At 33.7% G+C, this 18,226-nt stretch overlaps 1 protein-coding gene across 2 annotated transcripts in view; it reads left to right on the forward strand.

Annotated features, from left to right (window-relative positions):
- LOC126886275 (beta-1,4-mannosyltransferase egh) overlaps nucleotides 1-17,145 on the forward strand; it is a 65,644-nt gene extending 48,499 nt beyond the window's left edge. Inside the window, exons 3-5 of one of the 2 annotated variants that reach the window (XR_007698566.1) lie at nucleotides 313-512; nucleotides 9,471-12,239; nucleotides 12,469-17,145. Coding sequence is in view for 1 of the 2 variants with exons in the window: in XM_050653146.1 (XP_050509103.1) it covers nucleotides 313-512; nucleotides 9,471-10,049 (779 nt within the window). In the remaining variant the exon portion in view is untranslated. Of the gene's footprint in view, nucleotides 1-312; nucleotides 513-9,470 lie in introns of both variants that reach the window. The other variant, XM_050653146.1, reaches the window with a different exon arrangement.
- The last annotated feature ends 1,081 nt before the right edge of the window (nucleotides 17,146-18,226 follow it).

Raw genomic sequence — 18,226 nt, forward strand, 5'->3', positions numbered from 1 at the left:
TTCCAATTTGCGCCTTTTAACCGTGTTCACTACTTCGCAACTTTTATTCAACCGTTGCAAAACCCTTTTGTTTGTGACTCTTTCTACCCAACTGATCTTCAGAATACGGCGGTAGACCCACATCTCAAATGCTTCTAGGTTTTTCAAAAGCGATTATCTCAGGGTCCATGCTTCAACTCCATAAAGTAGTACTGGGAATATAATATTACATCGAACCATTATTATGCGAAGTTCCAAATTGAGATCATGACTGCACAGCATTTTCTTAAATTTCATAAAACTTAATTGTTTTACAGAACGTTTGATTTTTAGGAATTCTGAACTTTGTCATGGATGGTAAACATCCATTCGGTCAAGGCTTGATCACCTACGCAAACGAAGAAGTCGTCAACTGGATAACAACTTTAGCCGACAGTTTTCGCGTGACGGACGATATGGGAAAACTAAAATTGCAGTTCTTGATGTTCCACAAGCCTTACTTCAGTTGGAAAGGCTCTTACGTCGTCACTCAGGTTAGTTTTTTTTTATTTTTTACATTTAAATATTTTACGTAGATTGTACAATACAGAAAGAGTTTCATGTACGGAACGCCTCAATTATCTCCGAAACGGCTTACATGATTTTTATAGATTTTGGTACAGGAACTTGTGATGCGGCCGATATTATGGTGGTATTTTCATTGTTGTCAGATCTTCCGTTTAACTGGAAATCTAATGAACTTTCTTATTTCAAATGCAACACCCTGTAGATGTTCTTGCCTTTTGAAGTTTTTAACCCATTCGCTGCCGATCACGCGCCAGCGAGTGATACGGTTATTTCAGTTAGATTTCCAGAAAAACGGAAGATCTGACAACAATGTAAATACCACCATAATATCGGCCGCATTATAGACAGAGAGGCAGCGCTGAAAAATCTCTTTGAATTTACTAAAGCTAGATTTTTCACAGTTGATTACTGTGATTGTGTAGAGAAACATACTGCGGTCGGTCAAGCGAAACGTAGAACAGGGGTTACTGAGAGGGTATCAAAGTTGCTTTCCTACGAAGGTAATTAAATCCATTTACTAAGGCCGAAAATCAGTACACACATTCTAAATTAAATATAAATAAAAGTTATTATAGTCGGTCAGCTGTATGACGGGACAGAGCCGGTCGGTCGGCCCCAATAGTCGATTGAGGAAATGAAGCATTTTGGCTCGCAATTTTTTTGTCCAGCATGGATTTACTTGAAATTTTCACAGAAGGTAGGGAATAGTCCAAGGATCATTTTCTATATCATGCCGCTATCATACGCTAAAACCTTGGGGGTGTAAACAAGCTCGGGGGTGGGAATTTTTTATTACATTTTAACCATGCAGTTCCATCGAAACAGTGATTCTAAGAAAAAAATGTTTTACATTTTCTTCGTAAAACTAATATTTTTCGAGTTATTCGCGCTTGAAAATAACAGTTTTATGACGAAGAAATCGACATTTTCAGAGTGTTTTTTGAGAATCACTCGAAAAATATGCATTTAATCAAAAAAAAACTGTAGATATCAAAATTGTGTCTTTTAGTAACACAAACCAAATTCTGTTCCAATAATATCTTTAAGACCAATACAAACCGATATACGGCATGTTAAAGGTTAGCTTTTTTCGTCAAATTATGCATAATTTGAAATATTCAAAGCCAAACAATGGGAAAAATTTGCATTTTTCGAGGAAAACTTAAATAATATTTTTTCAAGTATACAATTAGACCTTTCAAAAAAAAAATAGTAAAAACTTTCTAGCATGAAATTTAAGCGACTTATAATCAAAAAAATATCGGTACCTGCTTTTCTCTACGAAAAAATCAGTGAAAACAACCTCCTAACTACCTTCCTAATTCAAAATTGGTCTGCATCTTTCTGTAGTTCCTTTTATATTTATATTATCAATACGCTAAAGGCGTTTGACCTATTTAAATCGCCTAATTTTGGAAAAATTGATTGATCTGTATTGAAAAATTGATTTTTTGCAATTTGGTATTTTTCACCTTTTACTTCAAAATATCCCCGAAAATACTGAAGATACGAAAAAAATTATAAACTACTAAATTGTAGCTTTTTTAATGACTAAAATTTACCATGTGCATAGATTTTCATTACAGTGAATAGTTAGCCAGATATAGCTGTTTAAAACCTCTATTTACCAGAAAACACCCCTTTATTCGAGCCCTTTAAACCCGCCCCAATTAAAACCCCCCCAAAAAAAAGGGATCTTACGGAATTTAATTTATACAGTATTATAGCTCTTTTAAAATCCTACAAAATCATTTTTGAAGAAACCTTTTATCGCCAAAAATATATAGAATATTTTTCGAGGTATTCTCAAAAAACCCTCTAAAAAGTCGATTTTTTCGCCGAAAAACTTATTTTCAAGCGCGAATAACTCGAAAAATATTAGTTTTATGAAGAAAATGTAAAAAACATTTTTTCCTTAGAATCACTTTTTCCATCGAATTACATGGTTAAAATGTAATAAAAGATTCCCACCCCCGAGATGGTGTGGCAACCACCCCCAAGGTTTTAGCGTATGATGGCATGATATAGAAAATGATATTTGGACTATTTCCTACCTTCTGTGAAAATTTCAAGTAAATCCATGCTGGACGAAAAAATTGCTAGCCAAAATGCTTCATTTCCTCAATCGACTATTGGGGCCGACCGACCGGCTCTGTCCCGTCATACAGCTGACCGACTATAATAACTTTTATTTATATTTAATTTAGAATGTGTGTACTGATTTTCAGCCTTAGTAAATGGATTTAATTACCTTCGTAGGAAAGCAACTTTGATACCCTCTTAGTAACCCCTTTTCTACGTTTCTCTTGACCGACCGCAGTATGTTTCTCTACACACTCACAGTAATCAACTGTGAAAAATTTAGCTTTAGTAAATATAAAGAGATTTTTCAGCGCTCCCTCTTGGCCTATTAGAAGACTCGTATACACTAGAATCTATAAAAATCGTACAAGCCGTTTCCAAGAGATTGGCTTTCCATACTTGAAACTCGCTAAAATATATGAAAGGATAAAAGAACAGCGTTTGTGGCGCAGGCGTTACAACTTTGAGTTGTATAGAAGTTATTTTGGAGAGCCTGACGTTGTAAAATTCATTAAGGTAGCACGCCTTAATCAGGCGAGAGGAAGATGCCACAGTCAGAAAAGTTTTTGACCGAAGAGGGCCGATAGGACAACGAGCGAGACGTAGTTACCAAGACAGCTTAGAGAACGATTTAAAATCTATTGGAATTAGATCATGGAAAAGAGTTGCCAGAGACAGGGCCGAATGGAGGATTGTTCTGAAGAAGGTTTAGCTCATAAAGAGCTGTAACGTCACTGATGTTGACTTAAAACTAGCTCTGTATACAGAAAAGTTTTTAAAGGAGTAGTGACAGCGACCAACTTTTGACTATCAGTACTTTTTTTCGTATGCCACTGATAAACAAAACTTTGTAAACAGAATTACAATCGAATATATCGGTGATATATTGAAATTATATATTGAATATATCGGTTATTGTACATTATATTATATATTGAATATATCGGTGAAATAAAACCAACAACACAAAATACAAAGAAGTGAACCGTGCCGTGAGGTTAAGAGAAAAATTAGAGAAGCCAAAGAGAAGTGAGTTCTGGAAAACTGCAAGGAAATAGAAGAATATGAAAGAAAGTACGATAGCTTTAACATGCATAAAAAGATCAAGGAAATAACAGGTAAAAGAGTGAAACAAGCATCCATCGTAAAAGACAAAAAAGGTAAAATAATTACAGATTTAAATGAAAAACTGGCAAGATGGACAGAATACATTGAAGAACTTTTTGCAGACGAAAGACCAGAAATAGCAGTGGCAGAACCTACAGACAGAATAGGGCCTGAAATCCTAAAAAGCGAGATAGAATATGCTATAAGGAACACAAAAGGGAGTACAGCTGCAGGACCAGATGAAATTCCTGTAGAATTGTTGAAACTTATGGTGAACATCTTTAACACAATTTATACAACAGGCATCATACCAAAGAAATGGCTCTCCTCTACTTTTGTCACAATCCCGAAGACGAATAACGTCAGAGAGTGTTCAGACCACAGAACACAGCATTGATGAGCCACACACTAAAAGTATTTTTAAAAATAATTCACAAAAGAATATTTAATAAATTAGAAGGACATAAGCGCCACACAGTGTGGATTCAGAAGTGGACTGGGAACACGGGAAGCTTTGTTTGGTCTGAGTGTGTTAATGCAAAGATGTTTGGATGTAAACCAAGACCTCTACGTAGGTTTCATAGATTTTGAGAAGGCCTTCGATAAAGTCAGACATCAAAAGCAAAAATCAAGATTGATAATGAGTTAACCGAAGAAATTGAGATTCGTCGAGGTGTGCGTCAGGGTTGTGTGCTTTCTCCACTACTATTCAATATATATAACGAAACAATATGTCGGGAAGCGCTCCTAGAGCAAAACATTGGTATGAACATTAACGGAGAGTTAATTAACAATATACGATACGCTAATGACACGCTAATAGTAACAGATAACCTAGCAAATTTACAGTATTTGATGGAAAACATAAACACTCATACCAATAAGTATGGTCTAAAACTGAACATCAAAAAGACTAAATTCATGATTGTAATAAAGAAGCTATACACCAATGTGAATTTAACCATAAATAATCAACCAGTTAAAAGAGTTACGTCCTACAAATATTTAGGGGTTTGCTTCACTGATACTAATGACCAGACAAGAGAAATCAACAGGCAAATTGAGATAGCGAGACAATCATTTGTCAAAATGAAAAAGTTCCTATGCAGCCGGATATAAATATAAACTTAAGAACGAGAATGTTAAGGTGCTATGTTTTCTCCGTTCTGCTGTGCGGCATGGAAGCTTGGACACTGAAAAAGATAAACACCAAAAACATTGAGGCATTCGAGATGTGGTGTTACAGGAGAATGTGGAAAATACCATGGACAGAAAGAGTAACAAATCAAGATGTTTTGCTGAAGATGGGGAAGGAATGAGAAGTCATAAAAACCATACAAACGAAAAAACTGGAGTATCTAGGCCACATAATGAGAGGAGAAAGATACTCTCTGCTAAGACTCATAATCCAAAGAAAAATCTCGGGAAAGAGAAATGTGGGACGTAGGAGGATTTCCTGGTTGCGAAATTTAAGGGAGTGGTATGGGTGCAGTTCAATACAGTTGTTCAGAGCTGCAGCCAACAAAGTTAAGATTGCTGTGATGGTAGCCAACCTCCGATAGGAGACGGTACTGCAAGAAGAAGATATCGGTGATAGGTACCTACTGGCGTTTTGGGTGAAAATATTAAGTTACAGATTTTGGTTTTAATCTAATTCCTTTGATAGCTGGTTAAATATAGTAATGCCACTTGATAGTTTTAAATTTAAGTATAGTTAACCAAATAAATAATAAATAGACTTAACGTTAAACAATATAGTTGAATTAAAGCTTACATCTCTTTACCTTCACATTCAAACTTGTTATTACCATTGTTAATAATAATTATTATCAAAGGGTTGTTATTTATGTTGCACAAAACATGTCAACGATGTTTACATAGCAAATACACTTGTCTCAGACTCCAAAGTACTTTTTACGATTACATAACAAGCTATTGTGCATCTAAGTGAAGGGTTTTTCCTATGATGAGAAAAACAACATTTTTAAACATCACCTTTCGATTTTAGTTTACGTAATACTAGACAGATCCATTTTAAGCTGTTTGATGGACGTTAAAATATTTAAATTGGCGTTAAAAGAAAAACAAAGCAAACAAATTTCGCAAGCAATAACGGTACAATAATCTGAGGATATGTTGAAAAGTTGTTATTTACAAAAAGGCAGATATCAAGCACCTAGTTTATTAAATCTTGCCCAAGTATACTTTCCTAGAGCATCATCAGGAGCATCTGAAATAAACCAAAAGAAGGCCATTGCAACAAAAGAAGTAGTGTAAAAAACTTTGACAAAAAATCGAAGTTGGTGTGAAAAAAAAATAACGTATACTAAATTTACAATCAAGATGCAGTAGAAATAAATAAACCAAGACACGTTAAATGCTACTAGGAGCACTCCCGAATCATAATTTACAATGTATATACATTGTAAATCCCAAATCATGATTTCCAAAGTTTATACATTGTAAATTATGATTCGGGAGTGCTCCTAGTAGCATTTAACGTGTCTTGGTTTGTTTATTTTTACTGCATCTTAATTGTAAATTTAGTATAGACTTACTTCGTCAAAACAGGAATGTATCCTGGTAAAATGTCATAACATTTGTAGAGAGATATCTGTTTTTTATTTCTCTAAATTCCATATATTCGAGCATTCAACCTAGAAGCAAACAAAATTTGAAAGCCAAAGTATACACTCGTGACAATGAATCTGGAGTAGGTATATCTAAAAAGGTTTCCGTGGTTAGTACAATTAAGTAGAGCTTTCGACTTTATCTTGGAAGTCTTCATCAGTGCTCTCAGTCAAAAACACACTCATGACTTTCTCAGCAATATTTACGATCAAAAGATTCATCACCATGGATGAAACTTGGGTCTATCGCTATGATCCTGAAGTAAAACAAGAGGCTAAAGAGTGGTGTGAACTTGGTTTTTCCATTCTGAAACTAGTTCATGTCCAGATCAGCCAAGAAGGTATTAGCATCATTTTTTTAGATGCGAAAGGAATTTTGTTTGTGGATTACTTGCGAACTGGTAAAGCAATAAATTGTGAATATTATTGTAGATTTTCAGACCAACTGAAGGTAAAAATTGTCATGGTGTCATGTGAACATTTTGACAATGACTAAAATCCATAAATTATAGTTCGAATTGCTGGAGCACCCACCGTATTCACCAGATTTGGTCCCTAGCGACTTACATCTGTATCAATACCAACATTTCTGTCATCATCAGATTTATAAAATAGGAGAAGCTAAATCTGAAATGCATAAGAATACACAACTTTAAGAAAGGACTTAGTGTATAAAACGTTCTTAATGGTAAAAATTGATACTTGCTGAGTTTAATTTAAATAAAAGTGGGAAACTCCCTTGGTTGCCAATGCCAATAAATTATATGTACACAATTACTATACAGGGTGGGGCATTAGTGTGACAAAGTCTAATTACTCGTTTGTCGTAAGAGATACGAAAAAAAGTTATTTAGGTAAAAGTTGGGGCACACATAGTACCATAATTTAAAAATATTTTCAAATCAGGGGCGTACGTATTGACAGGGTGACACAAACTTATGTTTTTTTAAATGGTACACCCTGTATATTTTTACATTTTTGGATTTTCCTCAATGTTTCCTTTCTTAAAATATATAGTTTTGTAATATTATACGAGGTAGTTTAAAAGTTAATTATGTTTTTTTGTTAATTTCGTAGCAACATCTACACCCTGTAGAATTGTAGTGATTTGACATTAAATTTTCTATTAATATTCAAACGATTTTTAATATAGTCTACTACTGTGAATCATTAACAGTATAGCGAAATGTTTAATTTTAGTATACAGGGTGGGTCGAAACTCGGAATGAGCATTTTCTGAGTTTTTTTAAATGAAACACCCTGTATTTTAGTATTGTAATGAAATGATATTTTATGGTACTTTTTTAATTTTTCAAGCATTCCCTATACCTAAGTGCTTTAATTTGTAAGTTATTCGTGATTCTTTAAGCCAAACATTATTTGCAATCAAAAATAATTTTTCGAAAAAAAAATACATAATAATCTAGCCTGATCCTTAATTTATTAATATTAGATGAGATATCCAAATACATTCGTAGTTAAGGTTGTTGATGCTTAAAATAATAATCAAACATACAAAATTCTCCCTAGTTGGCTATGAGACAAAATTTGCTTGAACATTTGACATTATACTATTTATATAAGTTCCAGTTGATTTGTTACCATTACTAATATTAATTTTTCTAATGAGGAACTGATTAAGATGGCTTTGTGCTAGGAGAGTATAACAAAAATGAGCTGCTTGCAATAAAAATTTATCATCAGCAATTCCCTGATAGACGACAACCAAAAAGAGAAACTTTTGAAAGTATACTAAAACGGTTTCAACAGACTAGATACTTAGATTGTAAGAACGGTTGTACTAATATGCAGATCCTCAGTGACACTAAGGATTACATTTTTAATTCCTGTTTTCTTCACTTACAATAGTTTTTGTTCGATCAGATTTATCATAATCTAAGTGTCCAGTCCGTTGAAATCGTTCTAGTATATTTTTAAACGTTTCTCTTTTTAGTTGTCGTCTATCAGGGAATTTTTGATGAAAAATTCTTATTGCTAGTAGCACATTTTTGTTATACTCCATTAGCACAAAAATCTTATCAGTTCCTCATTAGAAAAATTCATATTAGTAATGGTAACAAAGCAACTGGAACTATAAAAATAGTATAATGCCAAATTTTTAAGGAAATTTAGTGTCATAGCCGACTAGGTAGAATATTGTATGTTTTTATTAATATTTTGCGCACCAACAATCTTAACTACGAATTTATTTGGATATCTCATCCAATATTAATTAATTAAGGATCATGCTAAATTATGATGCATTTTTTTTTCGAAAAATTATTTTTGATTGAATATTTTCACGGCCACCTAATAAAATTTCACGTAATTTTTCTTGCAATTAATGTTTGGCTTAAAAAATCACGAATAACTTACAAATTAAAGCACTTAGGTATAGGGAATGCTTAAGAAATAAAAAAGTACCATAAAATATCATTTCATTACAAAACTAACATACAGGGTGTTCCATTTAAGAAAACTAAGAAAATACTCATTCCGAGTTTCGACCAACCCTGTATACTAAAATTTAACATTTCGCTATACTGTTAATGTTTAACAATAGTAGACTATATTAAAAATCGTTTGAACATAAAATAAAAATTTGATGTCAAATCACCACAATTCTACAGGGTGTGAATGTTGCTACGAAATTAACAAAAAAACGTAATTATCTTTTAAACTACCTCGTATAATATTACAAAACTATATATTTTAAGAATCGAAACATTGAGAAGAATCCAAAAATGTAAAAGTATACAGGGTGTTCCAGTTAAAAAAACATAAGTTTGTGTCACCCTGTCAATGCGCACGTCCGTGTATATTTGCAAATATTTTTAAATTATGGTCCTATCAGTGCCCCAACTTTTACCTAAATAACTTTTTATCGTATCTCTTACGACAAACGAGTAATTAGACTTTGTCACACTAATGCCCCACCCTGTATAAAACTATTCAATAGAGGTATATTAAAAGACCCAAAATAACCCAAATGATCTCCTATGGGTAACCTATTTGAAAAGTTGGGACCAGAGTTCAAAATGGTACCCATAGGAGATGACCAATTCTTTTGTTTATGTTATCTTTAAATGATTTTTTAACTTTTAGCTGGCTGCAGAAAAAGACGTCTCTTTCGACAACGGCCTGGACGGTTCCATAGCTGAAGACTGCTTCTTCGCCATGCGCGCCTACAGCAAAGGCTACACCTTCAACTACATCGAAGGAGAGATGTGGGAGAAATCGCCCTTCACCTTCTGGGACTTTATCCAGCAAAGAAAACGCTGGCTCCAAGGCATCTCCCTCGTCGTCCATTCCAAAGCCATTCCCGTCAAGAACAAGCTGCTCCTCGCGTGTTCCTGCTACTCGTGGCTGACTCTACCCTTGTCGGTATCTAACTTAATCATAGCCGCCAAGTATCCCATACCTTGTCCTCCGTTCATCGATTTCATCTGCGCGTTCATCGGTGCTGTCAACATCTACATGTTCATCTTCGGCGTCATTAAATCCTTCACGATATACAGATTTGGGTTGTTTAAACTCACCCTGTGCATCGTCGGTGCCGTCATTGTCATACCCTTTAACTTAGTTATCGAAAACATAGCAGTGTTGTGGGGCATTTTCGGAAAGAAACACAAATTCTACGTGGTGAATAAAACCAACGGCCCCTCGCTTACCAGTACCGTGTAACTGGTCGAATTGTTAAGAAGAAGAAGAAAGCGTAGAGGAGTCACGACTACCCAGTGGTATTTTGTTAACCTGGCAACCAGGTCAAATGTTTTGTTGTTTTAATTTTTTTATATTTTGTTAAAAATAGAAAACATACGAATCCAATCAATGCCGTGCTTATGAGATGAACTCTTAAGAATGAGAGTACCTTTCTGAAGGGCTCGGAAGACTACGACAGTCCAGAGATCTGCCATATTTTAATAGAAAAAAAAATGATCATCATCATCCATTATTTATTTCTCCGATAAATCCTTAAAAAAACATTACGCCAGTGTAGCAGTAGCGTTTATTGATGACATTTGTCACACTAGAATCCACCAATCCGTCACAAAATTGTATACGTCTTAAAAATTACATACAAGTCACCCCTTCCACCTCAAAAAGTGCCTGTTTGCGCATGACTTTGGTCTTGTCACTTGTCAAGTTGGACAGCTTATTTAGAAGCTTTCAGTTAACTTTGTCAATTTCGACAATTTTACAATCTCTTTAGAAGTGAAATTACAATGAATGAGAGTATTGCAGTTCATTGGAATAGTTACTTAACATTTTCCAGAACACTTTTACCAGATTTATCAATTTCTTTTAATTATAACAAATTAATATATATTTGAGAATTGTAAAATATTGAAAAATCACAAGGAAAATAAACTTCCTGTAGCTGGCTGTATACCATAAATCACTAAAATACTAATTTGTTGTAAAAGGTATATTTTAAAATACCCTAAAAAAGGGTCACAAGACAAAACGTTTTCGGATTAAGAAATCCATCATCAGTGTTCTAAAAGCCAAAAAATAACATGCCTGAGCCTAAAAAATGTGTTGGGTAAAAACCCTTTAAATGTAAAATATTATATTATGTTACATATTTATATAAAATGTTGATGATGTTCTAGACATGCCTGGATGTTACCCAGGGCAACACAGGACTCTTCCCACGTGGTTGGAATTTTTTTGGAGAAAACCTCACATATTCTCAACTAGAAACTAACTCAACTAGTTGGCCATTGATATCCAATATGTGAGGGTTTCTCCAAAAAAATTCCAACCACGTCGGAAGAGTCCTGTGTTGCCCTGGGTAACATCCAGGCATATCTAGAACATCATTTAAATTTTATATAAATATGTAACATAACATAATCGTTTACATTTAAAGGGTTTTTACCCAACACATTTTGGTGGCTCAGGCATGCTATTTTTTGGCTTTTAGAACACTGATGATGGATTTCTTAATCCGAAAAGGTTTTGTCTTGTGACCCTTTTTTAGGGTATTTTAAAATATACCTTTAATCTAGTATTTTTGTAAAATATTGGTTATTTGACATTTATTTTTCCTTATGTTTATTATTTATATTTATTGTTCATAACTGAATTGTACACTGCCCTGTATCAGCTTTATTCTTTTCTTTTTATATGTAAAAATTCTTAATAACTCATCATATTTTCCGTTAAGTTTTTGACGAATTTGAAATGTGGCAACAGCGCAATAATTTATAATTCGGCGCTTTGGTGAAATTTGTGAAGATCATGACCTAGTTACTGTAGTTCTAATTTGATTGTTCACTAGAGCCACATTGTTTTTGATAGTGACTAATCTTTGCAGTATTCACATGTGACTCTTCCTGTAACTGACCATTTCCTAGGTCCTAGAGAAACACCTACGTTTTCTATTTGTGAGTACAAACTGCCGGGAAAAGGGCTCTTAGCGTATATTTCGTTGACAATTTAGATATAGGTAAACAGTCTGACAGTTCGCATTATCAGATACATATCTGTTGTTCGTAGTAGATACGCAGGATGTACATATAAGTTCATTTTAATGACTAAAGAGCAAACCTAGGAACATTTTGATAGTTTTTCATGGGACCATATAAAAATGGCATCCAACATGTGTATAAAGTGTTTTCTTCGTGCTTGTCTCCTTGTTCATTTTTTAACTGCGTAAATTTTACAATCTCCTCACTTAGTACTTTATCGACGTATATATCCGTTTATATACGTCTACTGATTCCGAAATGAGTGTATGAGCCCAGTATACAAAAAAGAACAAATTCACGTTTTTTCCCAGTCAATATTAATTGCATAGAAATCCGGATATATCCGTCCTCACTTCTACTGGAAACAAGTGTATAGGATTTGACATGATTGTGTAAGGTTCATTTTTTAACTGCCTAAATTTTACGATCTCCTCACTTATTACTTTGTCGACGTATATATCCGTTTATATACGTCTACTGATTCCGAAATGAGTGTATGAGCCCAGTATACATAAAAGAACAAATTCACGTTTTTCCCAGTCAATATTAATTGCATAAAAATCCGGATATATCCGTCCTCACTTCTACTGGAAACAAGTGTATAGGATTTGACATGGTTGTGTAAGGTTCATTTTTTAACTGTGTAAATTTTACGATCTCCTCACTTATTACTTTGTCGACGTATATATCCGTTTATATACGTCTACTGATTCCGAAATGAGTGTACGAGCCCGGTATACATAAAAGAACAAATTCACGTTTTCTCCCAGTCAATATTAATTGCATAGAAATCAGGATATATCCGTCCTCACTTCTACTGGAGACAAGTGTATAGGATTTGACATGGTTGTGTAAGGTCAGCATGAAGTAGTACGTTATTTTTCCATTCAGTGTAAGTTTAATACAAGTGTGATAAAGGTTACAATAATCTACTTTAATGTTAGAACTTTGTATGGATATATCAGTCATCAAATTTAGTGGAAACAAAGGATCTGATATCCACTGACAAAAAGTTATGATATCATTAAATTTAACAATTGTACTTATGTTATCGATGTAAAATATTCAAACATAAAGAGTGCATTAAACAAGTTGATGACGTATAAATCCGGAAAACTCTAATTTCTCTATGAATCAGTGGAGTTTCAATCGAGATCAGTATTCGTTATGAAATTGTAACGTTACAAACGTCACATCTTTGCTATTTTATTTTTAAATAATTATTTTATTCTATCTTCTTTATTAATTCTTTAATAATAATCTTCTATTTGTTTTACCTTTTTTCCCGTTAAAAATTGGTTGGTTGAAATATAAATTTTGAATGGTATTTCAAATAGCTGGAGTAACTCATCGCCTTTTTTTAAAGAAGATAGAATAAAATAATTATTTAAAAATAAAATAGCAAATATGTGACGTTTGTAACGTTACATACTCCTACCACCCACCAGAAAAATTTTGAACACAAGTGAGAAATTTTTCTCAAAGAAAACAGGAACGTTACAAAATTAGTAAGATTTAACTATACAATTTTAAAATATGTATGTTACAATAATCTGCTTTAATGTTAGAACTTTTTATGGATACATCAGTCATCAAATTTAGTGGAAACAAAGGATCTGATATCCGCCGACAAAAAGTTATGATATCATTTAAACAATTATTGTACTTATGTTATCGATGTAAAATATTCAAACATAAAGAGTGCATTAAACAAGTTGATGACGTATAAATCCGGCAAACTCTATTCTCTATGAATCAGTGGAGTTTCATCTAGATCAGTATTCGTTATGAAATGAGTAAGATTTAACTATACAATTTTAAAATATGTATGTGTCCCGCTATTTATAACTATTTAGAAAATGATTTCTTATTGTAATCAATGTTTATGTTGGCCGTATAATAAAGATAACACAAACAAATGTTTGTTGTGTATTTGGCGCAATTCAAGCGTTATTTTGTTTTTTACAGCAATTCATTATATTGTCATACACAATATAACACTTTTCAACTATGACAATTCTTTGTCATCTAACATGTCAATTGTCTCAAGCCAGGATGACATCTCATGTCATTTATTGTCATTTGTCATTTATTTGGTGCCACGGTTTCCATGTCTCTTCTGTAAAGTTTTTCTCTATATTGTACATGTGACATGTGGTGTGTCTCCTGTAGATACAATCAGTTATAGGATCATTCAATTGCTCATATAGTTTCTTGTGATTTTTCTGGTGGTCGGTTCTGTTACAAAATTGGAAGAATGAATTATAAAACTCAAGCCCCACGTTGGGCTCCCAAGTACATCCTGCGAATCTCCTGCACAGTTAAAATTGAAGTTTTTTGGGTAAAGATACAAGAATCAAAATTATTTTTTTAAACGCCCAGAAATTTTGAATTTCTTGGTCATATGTCATTTGTACAATCTCATATGCTCAATACTTAGTAGTATTAATAACTTAACCAAAGAATAAAACTTATTTAACAATTCAGTGACGTATTAATGATAGCTTGAGTATGCTTGGGCCTGGTTTATACCAAAGTCGAGAAATCAATGGTGTTAAGTTCTGGATGGCTAGATGGTGGTTTCTTAACCTGGACTTTTAAATTTTTAGTTTCTTTAAGCAGGAGTGTTATAGTCTGACTGTTTTGTTGCTTTAGAAGATATAGCAGAGATGCTATGTAATGCTAGTACAAGTATTGATAATTTTATTATCAATATTGTTGTAATTTGACCGGATTTTCTGACGTTTTGGTCGATATCTTAATGCTACTACATGAGGCTAGGAACTTTTTCTTAAGGAATATATACTCCGTTTACCTTTAACGAATTAAAAGGCCAGAAAAAGCCATTAGCATCAACAGAGCTCGCTTAAAGACATCATATTTGGAGATAAACCAAGCCCGATCGAAAAATTTTGTTGTTGTTTTTGTTTATTGTTAATTTTTGTTTAAACTCGTCGTTTATGCTTCTCCAAACTTCCAAGAACTCTTTCGAAATGCTTATAATGCCAAAATTTTACCTTTAATGTACATACATTAAGTAGGAAATACCAAGATGATTATATTGAATATAACGGAGCTTTTATTGTACATAAACTTTCTCACCTAGATCAATTTTTACTATAAGTGCACAGAGTGTCCGCGAAAGCTCTGTTCCAGCTGTACATATGATTTAAAGATTAATGCATAGGTACGAGTATAGACATTAAAGACGTTTTGTGGCTGTTTTTTTTTTGTTTAATTGAGATTAACTAGATGCCTCATGTTTTCTTCAGAGCTCGTAATTCGGAGATTTGTCAAAAAGTGGCGGTATCAATGTTTGGTATAAACGTTTAAGAAATTCAATTAGCCGCTTTAAAGAAAAGCACTTGCCGGTATTTTAACATCACATTAATCATTGTAAATGAGTCATTTGAGAACTTATACTACATTTAAATAGTTACAATTATTAGACGATAAATATTAAGCAAGAGAAATTAAACTTTTTTTCTGCTTTTAAGAACAAAAACAGCACATTCATTAGAGGAACCGAATTCAAAATTTTTTGCACATCACATTTGAAAAATTGTTGGTAAAGAAATATATTAATTTGTCTTGACTAAATTACTATCCTGTTGATACCGAGAAGACTCGGTATCCTGTTGTTATTTTCGGTTTAAATTTTCTAGCCAAATTCTGAGTCCACTATAGTATGTATATTCGCTTGTAAAAAATGTAGCTTGTCAATACAAAAACGCGTCATCAACTCTCAAGTGGCGCTGAAGAGGAATCTACTTGTTACAAAATCACGAATGCTGTAACTGATTATACACAAAAGCGTAACAAAAGTAACAAGTAGGTACTCACAAGTAACGACAATCAGCACCTATTTTCACGTGTTCTGTGCATGTACGTGTTTACAAGCTACATTTCTTTCCCAGTGAATATACTATACAATGATGAGTACGCTAATAACCGGCAAAATAACGCAAAAGACGGAAAACATAATACATTGTGAAATAAAAAGAGATGAAACTAGTAGAGGTGGGAAATTATCAACAGAAACCTATAATTAAACTTATAATTAACAACATTAATTATAATTTTACATTATATTAATAGTTTCCCACCTTTAGACGTGTGGCGACACGCTTTAATTACAATTTTTGCTAATTTTAATTTTTAAAAACTTTTCTCAAAACGAAATAATACGGGTCATAAAAATTCACATTTAATATACAAACCAGACGCTAAGAAGGGCACGGTTTTACGAAACGAAATGTATCCCTAACCATATGTTTTTGGTGTGTTCAGTTTAACAAACTGAATTCCCCATAAATTAATTACCTTATCAGACCTTATGTCAATAACTCACTTTGGAAATGCATTCGAAGACGTTTCTTAAAACTGCAGAAATGTTTCAACTTTTAAACGCCAGATCTAAATAATTTATCGCCTTTCTGGCCAGATGGTAGAAACACAAACATATTAGCGTTTGTGGTTTTTTCAGCCCCGGCAGTCGATTTACAACCGCCCGTCGGGAGTCACACCCCAGCGGGCGTCGGGATAGGTCAACAACACACTCTTACGAGATATAAGCAAAATACGTCTTTTTACCGATTAAAATAAATATATTATTGAAAGTTTGTTGTGTTTACATTTATTTTAATTTTAGTTAATCGTTCCCAAACCATTCGGAACAGACGTATCGGAGGAGTTTGGCAGCTGCCACTGTGACAGGATAATTTTATGAATTTTTCCTGTGACAGTTTGACTCCGATACGTCTAAAAGTGGGAACCTATCAACACACTGTAAATTTTATAGGTTTATATTGATAATTTCCCACCTCTACTACTTTAATCTCCTATTTCACAGCTTATTATGTTTTCCGTTATCACTCAGTTACTAAAAGATGCCCCTCTATTAGAGTCCACTAAGCATAAAAATCAGTAAAAAAGTATAGAAAAGCAGTAGTTGATTAAAAAAGCTGTAGAAACGATAAAAATTGTTTTTTTTTATATCTCCAGCAGCTTTGTAAGAAAACATGAAACATCTGTAACTTAATTTATAGATCTCATTACCTTAATAGACTATTTTTGTTAAAAGACATAGCTACTTTAAGCCACCACGAATTCGAATCGGTTAGCTTTGAATTGAAAAAAAAACGAGCAGCTTAAACTTTTTGGTACTAGGCCGTTCTGGCACATGTCAAAAGCTAACTGATGAGAATATCATCCGGAACACATTTGTAATAGAATCTAAGCATATTTGTAACGTACTTATACTTTTTCTTCTCCAGAAAGTAAATAATTTTGAGATGCATTTACCCCATTTGTTTTTTTTTTTGTACCAATAAACCTTGTTCCAAGAACTCCCCGAAGATATTCAAAGAGATGTGGAAAAGTAGCTAAGGAAGAAAACTAAGAAGAAAATACAAATAGAAGACACATAACTGAATACCAAATTCTAAGTGACGCCACTGAAAAACATCTCTAAAAGTTGAAGAAACACCATTATGTAGTACCGCAGATCATCTACCGACCATATAAATGTCGATAGGTGTTTAGGGATCTTTCCTGGATTTTTAAAACACAATTATATAAAACGTGTTTATTCAACTAACTGCCTAAAAATTGCACAAACTAAACAAATTTACACTGTTTTAAAATGCAAAATTACTGTCTGAAATACATTGATGTGTGTTGGCCGGTAGATGATATACAACAACGCCTGCCCACCTTCGTTGCACTTGTCTGGCGTGCATTTCTTCGTCTCTCGCTCGCGAACACCTTGTATACCTGCCGTTTAAAAGTCCAGAGGCGGGTTCTACGATTCCGCGGCCTACCAGTGTGTAAAAAGAAATAAATGAATAAAGTTAGACCAGTCTTAACAATAGGAATAGAAGACTTAAAGGGGTTTATCTGAAGGCCCCGTATCGGGAGAACCAGTAACCCTCTAGGGGTTACTGGAACGCGTCCCCAGGTGAAAATACCTCCCGTGAACCAACAGATAATTCACCAAATGATTGCTGGTCCAAGCAATCCCCATTCGCTGACCAACGGCTTTGACGGATGAGTTGGAAAGTGGTAGGGCACCCTTTATATGCTTTATTTAATATTGTATGCACTAAAAAACACCAGTAACGGAAAAAGCCCGGGGTCAGACCAACTGCCTATTGATATCCTTAAAATAATAGAAAATGAGTACGTAGATGTCCTCTTAAAGCTCTTTAATGAAATTTATCAGTCGGGTGACATACCCAATGAATGGTTGACCTCAACATTTATTTGTCTCCCAAAAAAAGAAAAATGCTAGAGAATGCACCGACCACCGCACCATAAGCCTGATGTCACACACTTAAAATGTTTTTAAAGATCATTCATAAACGCATTTACCAAACACTTGAT

The sequence above is a fragment of the Diabrotica virgifera genome, chromosome 1 (assembly GCF_917563875.1).
Source record: "Diabrotica virgifera virgifera chromosome 1, PGI_DIABVI_V3a".
Classification (NCBI taxonomy): Eukaryota; Metazoa; Arthropoda; class Insecta; order Coleoptera; family Chrysomelidae; genus Diabrotica; species Diabrotica virgifera.